Source organism: Chlorella variabilis (genome assembly GCF_000147415.1).
Source record: "Chlorella variabilis unplaced genomic scaffold CHLNCscaffold_25, whole genome shotgun sequence".
In the NCBI taxonomy this organism is placed as follows: Eukaryota; Viridiplantae; Chlorophyta; class Trebouxiophyceae; order Chlorellales; family Chlorellaceae; genus Chlorella; species Chlorella variabilis.
The window spans coordinates 665,615-675,784 of record NW_005435063.1 but is presented as its reverse complement, the minus strand read 5'-3'; the positions used below and the strand labels follow the sequence as shown (position 1 = coordinate 675,784).

The following is a 10,170-nucleotide window of genomic DNA, read 5'->3' as shown; positions in this document are numbered from 1 at the left end:
CCCCACCGGCTGCCTATGTGGAGGCGCAGGGCAGCGGCGGGCGCGTGCTGTACTGCCCATCGGTGCGCCGCCTGCTGGCAGCCCGCACCTGCCGCTGCTGCTGCCGTGCCTGCGGGCTGCCCCTGTGCCTGCGTGCCTGCCTGACTGGCCTCCCCTGGCCGCTGCCCGGGCCTGCCTGCCTGCCTGCCTCCTGCCTGCCTGCCTCTTGCCACACCCCGGCGACCCTCAGCCCTGGTGCACCACCCGCGCTGCCTGCCTGCCTGCCTGCCTGCAGGGCGAGTCCCACGCCCTGCCCAACGGCACCACCATTGCTGCGGGGGACACCGACCTGGTCACCCAGATCTGCAGCCAGTACTGCTCCGATGACGGCACGGACGCCGGCAGCGCCGAGGGCTCGGATGGCGGCACGACCGCGCCCGGGGGCGGCAGCACCACACCCTCCCCCTCCCCCTCGGATAGCGGCACCACGCCGTCCCCCTCCCCCGCCGCCACCCCCACCCCAGTGGGCACCGGCAGCAGCAGTGATGGGGTGCTGCTGTAGCGCCTGGGCAGCCGGGGTGCAGCGCCCGCCGGCTATCCCCGGCTTGCTTGGGCGGGGGCTTTGTTGGCCTGGGTTTGTTCATTCTTTTAGTTACCTGGCCTATTTGTCCTCACTTGCCCCTCCCCTGCTCTCTCTTCTGCCCTGCCCATACCTCTCAACAGCATCGAGGGCTTTTTTCTTCTTTGTACATCTCTTGTTAAATGCATGCCAAATAAGCAATGGAAACGCTCAACGCACGCAGTCAGGAAAAAATATTTGGGAAGAATGGGAGAAGGTATTTGCCAAGGTCTGATGCATGTAGGGGGAAGGGTGGTACTCAAAACTGTGAACAAATGCTGGCGGTTGAAACGCTCAAAGTCGGTCACTCCTGACTGCTGTCTAGACAGCTGTGTTTGGCCTGAGGCAGCTGCAGCAATTCGCTGGGCTGGCCAGGCCTGTGGCAGCTGCCACCCTCGTCAGTCAAGCCGCCACAAGCCCCATCAGCTGCTGCCGCTGCCTCGACGTCTGCATCGTCGCTCGCCGCTGCCGCTGCTTCGTCGCCTGCAGCAGCCGCTGCACGCGCCGTCGCTCGCTTGCTGTCCCGCCACTGGAGCCACATGTACACGGTCACCGCTGCCACCGTGATGGCTGAGCCCGCGATCTGCAGGCAGGGCCAAACAGAAGCAATGCCGCTTGCCACCCATGCCGCTTGCCAGCCTGCTTGTGCCGCCGCTCTGTGCATGCCCTCTGGCGGACGCTGGGCAGGCTGCTGCCCGGCATATCCATTCCTGCTCACCTGCACGCCCGTTTTGATGATTGTGTAATCCAGCAGGAGCTGGGACTCGATGATGGAGGAGATGAGGCGCAGCCCGTAGAACATGCTCACGGTGGGGGCGCCCAGCTGCCAGGTGGAGTGCTGCAGCAGGGAGGCCGGCGGCACATCCCGACGCCGCATCACCCGCCTGGCGCGCTGGGCAGGGCGAGCATGGCAGCGCAGCCGGCGGCAGCCTGGCTGGATTGTTCCCAGGGCGGAGCGGCGGGCACCTGGATGGCATAGTTGGCTCCCACGCAGACGACAGATGAGGTGAGGGCCAGCACCGCCCAGTCGCTGGCGCCCCAGCCGCCAAACTGGCGGGACCAGTCGGTGCCGTTGATGGGCAGAGACAGCGGCAGCAGCACCAGGATGCAGAAGCCGAGGTAGCAGTACTGCAAACATGTGGGTGGGTGGGGGGTGGGGGCGGGGGGGGAGTCGAGGCATGTCAGTAGGGAGAGGCTCGAGGCACAAAGGGGGTGCAGGCATGCGGGCAGGTGGTTCACAGCAACAGAGAGATCGAACCGAGGCACACAGGGATGCATGTATGCGGGGAGGTGGTGCTGTTGGCACAAGCGTGGCTGCAAGGCGCACCTGCAGCTGCAGGCTGGTGAACCCCAGGCGGCGGAAGGCTTGCAGGCTGACAAAGTAGGCGACCGTGCACAGCATGGAGCACACCGACAGCCCAAACCCCAGCCACCCCTGCCAGTCATCCAACCCCGCCGCCTGGCCCTGAACGCACACAGCGGGAGGGGGACGAGCATGACGCGCCCGCAGAAATGCGCCGCCCGGCAGCAGCAGCAGCAGCGCTCAAGAAGCCCTAGCTTGTGCACCGCGTGCGCCTGTCCCCCTCTGCCCCTCTCCTCCTGTGTCCTCCCCTCTCCTCCTCGCACCCACCCTGCCAATGGTGGGGATGATGACCATGGCGGCGCCCGCCAGCATGGCGCCTGACGCGGGCCAGATGGCGGTGGGCAGGCGGTGGTGCAGCAGCAGGCGCTGGAAGAGCGCCACCCCGATCACGGTGAACATGTTGACCAGCTGGACTGCAGGGCAGGCGGGGGGACAGGCGGGGCGTGGCGGGGGACAGGCAGGGAGTGGCAGACGGGGACAGTTGAGCGACCGCCATGCAGGGCGAGGCTGGTTCTGCGAGACATTTGGTGGACGGGATGCATGCCAGGCGCCGCGGCGCGCAGGCGCACCCAGCGCGGGGTCCACAAAGCCGGGGGCGATGATCTGGCAGGTGTAGGCGGCGGCAAAGGAGACGGTGGTGACGGCCAGCGCGCCCCAGTACACCAGCTGCGGCCGCCCCTCGCCCAGGTCCCGCACCCGGCGCGACAGCCCCCGCTGCAGCGCCAGCTCGGGCCGCGGCGGCAGCGGCTGCCCGGGCCGCCGCACAAAGGTGCTGTCCTGGCGATGCCAGGTGGGGGCGGAGGGCTGCTGGACTGGGGAGGGGCGCAGGCCCGGGGCGGCAGCAGTACCGACCGCTGCGCCTGCGTCCGCCTGCTGCCCGCTGGCCTCATCTGCCTGCGCAGCTAAGTGACCGTCCTCTGCGACCCGGCCGCTGTCTATTTCCTGGGGGCAGGAGGTGCTGCCGTCGGCGCTGATGGGACAACATTTGGGCAGCGCAGGCTTGCCGCTGCCCTGCCGCCGCCGCCGCTGCTGCTCGCGGTCGCTCCGTCGCAGCCGCCCCGCCCTCAGCACCGCGCCTGTGACCCTCGCCGCAGCATCCACTATCGCCACGCTCACCAGCGCCAGCAGGCTGACCAGCAGCGCCAGCCGCAGGGCAGGCAGGGACGGCGAAGGCTTGACCTGCAGGGACGGCGGCGGAGCGGGTCGCGTTGCCTCCCGTCGCCAGGCACCATGCACCGTGCGCGGCATGCGCGTGCATGCTGCATCCCTGAGCCCGCAAAATGTTATGGGGGGGAGAATTGTGCAATTCTTGCATAAGACGCGCCGCCCCAAGGCAAACGCCTTTGCCAAGTCCCGCTACCTGCAACCAGCGATTGAGAACGCCGAAGAGCGCCACCAGTACATGAGCCAGTATGGCCACGCCCAGCCACAGCAGCAGGGGGCATCCCGCGTGCCCGCCTGGGCCCCCCGGCATCCTGCTGGGCCTGCAGCGCCTGTGGCAGCCCTGCCTGCTGCTGCTGCTGCTGCGTGCTGCAAAGCGATCAGGTAGAGCGATTGGCCCCAATTGCAATGTTGCAATCAATGTTGCAGCGCGCATGTCGTCGCCCGCCTGGCGCCGCCGGCAGAAGAACCGAACATTGATTATGATTCACAGTGCAATGCTGGCATGATCAGTGCTGAATGAATGAGAGAGAGTGTGCAGGGGAGGGAAAATCTGACACTGGTCCGGATAGGAAGGAGTCTGTGGAGGGCGAGCGCGCCCGGCGGGTCGGGAGGCGCCACCGCACAGGCCGCCCTAGTGCTGCTGCTGCTGCCGCTGCGCGCGCTCGGCCGCCAGGCGCATCGCCTTGCGCAGCTCGCGGCCGATGGCCTCTGCCAGCGGCGGCGGCACCGCGTTGCCCACCTGCTTGTACGCCTCTGTGATGGTGCCGTGGAAGGTGACGGCGTCGGGCACGCCCTGCACGCGCGCCGCCTCGCGCACCGTCAGCGGCCGGTCGGCGCTGGGGTGCACCGTGGTGGAGGTGGTCTTGGAGTTGAGCTTGGGGGAGGTGAGGCACGTGCCAAAGTGGGACAGCCACAGCAGGCGGCCAAACTGGCCGACGTTGGACGGCACCAGCTGCCGGCCCCGGAGCCGGTCGGGGATGAGGCAGGCAGGCAGGTCGCGCCTGCGGCGGCAGTGGTGGAAAGCGTGGGTGGGCAGCACGCGGCGCAGCTGTCTGGCAAGTGCCCAGGCGCTGCTCACCTCAGCGCAGCAAGCCTGGCCCACCTGCAGCCCCTCCCCCCGGCTCACCAGTCGCCGGCGCGGCGTGGCAGGAAGGGCTGCGCCGGCGGCCCCGCCCACGCCCCCTTGCTCAGCTCCCACCCCTCCTGGCCCTCCCTGGGCAGCGCCGCCAGCCGCTCTTGGCTCTCCTGCTTGTGGGGGGCAGAAGCGGCGGGGGCACCGAGGCAGTGGGAAGGAGAGCCGGGGGGCGATGGCGGCTTGGCGGCAGGCTGCTGCCCTCCCCACGGCTCAGCAGCGCGACTCCCGCTCCACCACCGGCTCCCGCTCCACCACACCTGCGACAGATTGGTGGTCTGGTGGTTGCGCAGCGCGTCGCCCGCGCCTGCCCCGCCCCGCATGCGAGTCGCATACCAGCCCAGCTCGCCGCCCGGCGCAGCCGCCGCGGCGGCCACGGCCGGGCAGGCGGGCACGCCATACGCTGCATCAGGCCCCGCCTGCTCCGGCAGGTCCCCGATCACTTCGGCGGCGGCCAGCGCCGGCAGCGGCGCATTGGTGGGCACCACCACGTTGCGGCGCCAGCAGCGCGGTACGGCGCGGTATGCCATCTCCCTACGGGCCTGCAGCCAGAGGGCAGGCGAGGCCAGGGCATGCCTCCGTGTGAGGCACGCTGGCAGCATGGGGGGCGCCAGCAGCAGCACTCGGACTAGCACTGCCATGCCGTCCCAGCCCAGGGGCACCCACCTCCAGGCTGCACTCCCCGGCCCTGCTGTACCCGCCTGCCCCCTGGAAGCAGGTGGTGGGCACCGGGTGGTGGGGGTGCGGCAGGCCGTGCAGCGACAGGAGGATGATGACGCGGCGGCGGTGCTGCAAAGGAGAGATGCGGGGAGGCGAGGGAGGCAGGCAGGCAGGCAGCCCGTTGGGAACATGGTTGTGGAGCCAGCGCAGAGGAAGCAAGAAGGCAGCTGGCCCACAGGCTGGTCCACGCTTAGGCCGCTAGCCCCTGCCACAACGCTGGCGCTTGCCTGCGCAGTGCCGAAGCAGCCGGCATTGAGCAGTCGGAATGAGGCCTGGTACCCCATGGATACGCAGCACTGCAGCACGCACTGCATCGTCTCCCCGGCTGCAGGATGGAGGCAGGCGGTGAGTGAGGCATTGGCATCACGCGGATCAGCGGTACCGCGCACAGTCGGCAGTCGGCTTTCCAGCAGGAGCATGCATCTGACTGAGGTCCAAGCAGGCCAGGCCACCCGCAACAACAGCAAGCGCCAGCCGCGGGGAACCAGCCCCACCAGACAGCAGGCCCGTGACGTTCTCAATGATGGCGTAGGGCCACCCCAGCTTGGACAGCGCTGTCAGGAAGGTGCACAGCTGCACACAGCACGGGAGAGGAACACGCATGTCAGGGAGGGCTGGAGGCGGAGCGGCATGCAGAGGGGCAGCAATGAGCCGCGCTCCTGCCTTCCTCTTCGCACCCAGCAGCCTTTCACCACCCACAACTCCTTTTTATATTCCTGCCTTCCTGCACCCACCCACCCTCCCACCCACCAGCACGTTCTTGAAAGCCTTGTCCTGCCGGTCCGCCATGCTGGCCTTGGAGAAGCCCTGCAGAGCGGGGCGGCCAGGTGACGGGCTGCGCTCGCGCGAATGATGGCCAGCTAGGTGATAGGCTGCCAGGCCTCGTGCTGGGCTATCTGAGGGGGCCAATGGTGAACAGCCAGCCCCGCATTTTACCTGGCATGGAGGGCCGCCCACCAGGATCCGCGGCGCGCTGCCGCCCAGGGCATCACCTCCGGGAGGGGCGCCGTGCTGGATGCTTTCCACAAACTCGCACACATCCGCGCAGGTGATGGTGGCGCCTGCGGAGCGAAAGGGCAGCGAGCACTGGCGCTGGGATGGCAGATGGCGGATGCACCTCACAGCTGTCCATGTTTGTTCATAAGCGGGACGCCATCTACCAGCCCTCCCGCCTGCGTGTTTGCATGTTAACACAACTCTGCTGCTGGTGCTGCAGCTTCGCCCCACCTGGGTGGCAGCCCGCATAAGTCTTCAATGCCGCCTCAAAGTTGTCGCACGCCCAGCCCACGCGAGAGCCCAGCAGCGCCCGCAGCAGCCCCAGCGTCAGCCCTCCAAAGCCGCAGAACAGGTCACACAGGAGGGGGCCATCAGCAGGCCCGTCAGCGCCGCCAACTCCTGCCTGCTGCTGCGGCTGCTGCTGCTGCGGCGGCCGTGGCTGCTGCGACGGCTGGGTGGAGCCAGGGGCTGCGACCGCGCCCGCCTGCTGAGCACAGCTGTCGGCCTCACTGCTGCTGCTGTCCCCGCTAGCGGTGCTCCCCGACATGAGAGTGGGGCCGTCGCTGCCATCCGGCGTCTGCCCGCCGCCGCCGCCGCGATCCGCGCCGCCTGTGCAGGCCCCAGGCGTACCGTCCGCCACCCCTCCGCCATCCTCCTCCACCACTATCTCCCGCGGCAGTGTCTCCGCATCAAACGGCCGCAGCCGGGTGGCCCTGCACGCCCCCGCCTCGACGCTGGGGCGGTACACAAAGCCGGCCGTGGTGGCGGTACGGCTGTACCGCTCGTACTGCACCATCACCTCTGCCGCCGCGCCGCCGTGGGGCATCTGCAGCGAGTCCTGGGAGTCGTCTGCCAGCTGGTAGAGGCGCTGGATGCGCACCTGCGGCAGGCAGCGCAGGGCAGCGTGGGCATGCCTGTGTGAGACTAAGAGAGCGTGCGACAGCATGTGGGGTTATGAGTCGAGGTGGTGGCTGGTGTGTGTCTTGTTGAGGAGGCCAGTGTGCAGCACAGGGAGCAGGGCACTAATGCCAGGGAAGGGCCAGGCAGGCCGCCAGCCACACACTCACCAGCTCCATCTGCTGATCCACAGCCCACTTGACAGCCGGCTCCAGCCAGGCGCGGTCGCCAGGCCTGAAGGCGGCGCCCCGGTGGGCCCAGCTGCCGTCGGGCGCAGGCGCCGCGCACGGCGCCGCCACGCGCTCGCCCACGCACCCACGATGCAGCATGCGGCGCGGGTCGCCGCCCCGCACAGCCCACGGGTTGAGGCAGGCGCAGCGGCAGGGGCAGCCGGAGGCAGCAAAGGTGGGGCAGCCAGGCTCCACTGCCAGCTGGTCGTGCGTGCCGTCTGCCGAGTAGAAGAGGCGTGGCGCGGGGCTGCGCGGCAGCACGCCCGCCTTGCCTTCCGCCCAGCGCCTCGCAAACTCCGACCACCGCACCGTGCCGTGCTCGCGCCGCAGCGTGAAGATGGCGTTCTGCTCGGCGTCTGCAGAGGCAGGAGGCCGCGCCAGGGACGGGGCGCACGGTCAGCGTGCCTTGTCTGCATGGCGGCTGGGCGGCATCAACCGAATCAAGCGCTGCAGCAGGCGCTGCTTCGACCCATCGCCTCCCTTCCCTCCAAGCTCACTGTGGATGGGGAAGTCTTGTGAGCGAGGTGGCTGGCCCGGCACCGTGACGGGCAGCCGCAGGCTTGTGGACAGCCCCTGCACGTGCCAGCTGCTGGTGTGCTTGGTCCTGCCCTCCTCCACCACCTTGCCACGCGCCGTGGCCGCAGCGCCGCCGCAGCCGCCGGCGCTGGCGTCGGTGCTGCAGCTGCGGATGATGGACCACTGCTTGCGCCCCGCGCTGTCCAGCCAGATGACATCGCCCGGGATGAGGCCCTGGGGCATGCCCAAGGCCGAGCCCTGCGGTACGCTGGGAAGCCTCTCAGCCCAGACCAGGGTGGGACCAGGGGAACGGGTGCAGGGGCATGACATGAAGGTGGCAGCATGAAGCAGCAGGCGCGCAGCCGCGCGCCCTGGCTTGCCAGCGCCTCCCGCCTGCTCACCTGCTGTGCCACACACTGCGGCTTCCCGCAACTCCCGCACACGACATCCACGGCGGTGCAGTTGCGCTTCCAAAAGATCTTGAAATCCGCCGCCCCCTGTGCCGACAGGCACGCGCCGCATGCACAGTGCCGTCCGCCGTCGTCGCGGCTGAGGCACACCGGGCACCGCAGCGTGCGCTGGCGCTTGCTGCTCCCGCTCCCTCTCGCGCCCGAGTTGCCGCCCACGCCGCCGCTTCCCTCCTTCTGCTCAAACTGCCTGGCGAAGCAGGCCCTGACGACAGTGGCGCACATATCCCAGGTGCGCTGGAAAGGGTCGGGGCCGCCGGCGCCTGCTGCCGGCGACGGCTGGGCGTCCTTCATTTCCTCATCACTCCATCCCGAATCAGGCAGGCTGCCCACCTGCGGCGCGCTGCCGACTCGCGGCGTGCTGCCACCGCCCTGCGCCGAGACCAGGGCCGCCTGCTCCTCCTGCCGCTGCGTCTGCAGGTCCTCCTGCCGCTGGCTCTCCAGCTCCTGCTGCACTTCCTCTTCCAAATCTGAATCGGCTGCTGTGTCTCCTGCTCCTGCTGCACAGGCAGGTGCTGCCACAATGCTGGCCTCATCTTCCGACTCCTCCTCCTCCCCCTTCTCCTCGCACGACTGCCACCCATCCTCCAATTCTGACTCTGAGTCTAGGCTGGGTCCGGGAGGCGGCGCAGCAGCAGGGGCGAGGATGGTGCTGCACGCTGTCGCCGCCGCTGGTGCCGCCGCTACCGCCGGGGCGCCGGCTGCCTCAGCCTGCTGCTGCAGCGCCGGGTCGGGCGGCGCCCCCGAGGGATGGCGCATAGCGCCAGAGGCTCGTCGGGACGCGCTCTGAGGTCGAGGGAGCGGCAGAGAGCGGGAGCCAAGCAACCGTTCAAAATGGGTTCAAACCGCAGAGAAAAAAGGGCGCTACGTCTTGGGCAACGAGAGAAGCTGCGGGCGATGCGGTCAATCGAGGTGGCATTGAATTTGATTGACTCACCTAGCGCGCTGCGCACGGTTTGCCGACCACCACCTAGGGCGGGATTGAAGCCACCACGCCATTCTAATCTGAAGAACTGTTTACAGGGCATACTTAGGCCAGCATAGACCATATTCTCGGCCAACATAGACAACTGATGTGCCAATATGAAAGGCTAGGAGGCTTCGTGGTTGGGCACTTGCCGCCATCGGGGCGGCACAAGGCAAGGGGAGGGCGGGCGGGGAAAGGAGAGTACATGTACAGAGCGGCTGGCAGGGTCACATCACACAAAGGGATGTCAAGGGGGTCATGAAAGGCTCTCAGGCACCAATGCGGCGCAAACAATAGGGGGAGGGCAAGTAGCCTGCCAGGGAGGTAACAATCGGGCTAGGAAGGGGAGGATGTTGGGCGCGTGGTTGTTGCGCAGTACAGTTAGGCAACAATAGAGGGAAGGGGGCAACAGGTGAGCAACTTAGGCGCACGCGTGGCGCGCTACAATTAGGCAACAATCAAGATAGAGGGAAGGGCAATAGGCAGTGCAGGGTCAAGGATTAGAGCGCAATGTGCGCGGGCTGTACAACATCTCAGGGTTTCTGTTTTGTTTGGTTATATATCAAGTCATTCTGTGGGCCAACGGTGCGCAGAGCACATTTTCAGCTCAGTGTGCCAGGGCGGCCACCAGGGCTCCCTCCTCGGCCTCCACCACGGCGGCGGCACGACGCTCCCGCCGCTGCTGGCGGGGGGAGGAGGTGGTGTGCTGGCGGCGCTGCTGCTCGCTCTCGAGGGTCAGGCGGCGGCGCTGCTCCTGGGCGGCGGGCTCCCAGGCCCAGCGCCGCACGCCCAGGCTCATGTCGATGGGCAGCAGGCGTGGGGCGGCCTCGACGCGCCGCAGCTGGCCGTCGGTGAGAGGGTGGCTCAGCACCGCGCCCAGCAGCTCCTCAAAGCGGGCGGGGGTCTGGGTGAGGCGGCCGCGCGCCACCAGCACCGCCCAGCTTTCTGTGAAGCGCAGCGCGAGCTGCAGCAAGGGAGGGAGAAGGGGAAGCGGTGAGGGGCAGGTGCGTCGGTGCCAGCTGTAGGTGTGGGGCTGGCGGCCGGCTGCTCAGCAGGCAGGCGGGCAGGCAGGCGGGCAGGCAGGTAGGCAGGCCAAGGCGCTGGGCTCACCTCCGCAGCC

General features: G+C 68.4%; 4 protein-coding genes across 4 annotated transcripts in view; 1 reads left to right on the top strand and 3 right to left on the bottom strand.

Annotated features, from left to right (window-relative positions):
• The window catches only part of CHLNCDRAFT_59081 (hypothetical protein), a 3,414-nt gene extending 2,661 nt beyond the window's left edge, over positions 1 to 753 (top strand). The window contains exons 6-7 of the mRNA XM_005844072.1: positions 230 to 234; positions 275 to 753. Coding sequence (XP_005844134.1) covers positions 230 to 234; positions 275 to 541 — 272 coding nt within the window. The 3' untranslated portion in view covers positions 542 to 753. The remainder of the gene's footprint in view (positions 1 to 229; positions 235 to 274) is intronic.
• Positions 754 to 902: 149 nt separating this feature from the next.
• On the bottom strand, positions 903 to 3,435 carry CHLNCDRAFT_139635 (hypothetical protein; the record flags this gene model as incomplete). The annotated part of the gene is made up of 7 exons (XM_005844000.1): positions 903 to 1,181; positions 1,317 to 1,436; positions 1,565 to 1,726; positions 1,926 to 2,063; positions 2,229 to 2,374; positions 2,531 to 3,140; positions 3,322 to 3,435. 7 exons carry the CDS (start codon positions 3,433 to 3,435, stop codon positions 903 to 905), a joined length of 1,569 nt encoding a protein of 522 aa, XP_005844062.1.
• A 321-nt stretch (positions 3,436 to 3,756) lies between these two features.
• CHLNCDRAFT_139634 (hypothetical protein) lies at positions 3,757 to 8,842 on the bottom strand (the record flags this gene model as incomplete). The annotated part of the gene is made up of 12 exons (XM_005843999.1): positions 3,757 to 4,126; positions 4,252 to 4,370; positions 4,518 to 4,799; positions 4,924 to 5,046; positions 5,154 to 5,302; positions 5,472 to 5,550; positions 5,728 to 5,784; positions 5,935 to 6,038; positions 6,205 to 6,853; positions 7,041 to 7,456; positions 7,598 to 7,874; positions 8,018 to 8,842. 12 exons carry the CDS (start codon positions 8,840 to 8,842, stop codon positions 3,757 to 3,759), a joined length of 3,450 nt encoding a protein of 1,149 aa, XP_005844061.1.
• An 815-nt stretch (positions 8,843 to 9,657) lies between these two features.
• CHLNCDRAFT_139633 (hypothetical protein) overlaps positions 9,658 to 10,170 on the bottom strand; it is a gene marked incomplete at both ends in the record, with an annotated part of 1,997 nt that continues 1,484 nt past the window's right edge. Inside the window, one exon of the mRNA XM_005843998.1 lies at positions 9,658 to 10,014. Coding sequence (XP_005844060.1) covers positions 9,658 to 10,014 — 357 coding nt within the window. The remainder of the gene's footprint in view (positions 10,015 to 10,170) is intronic.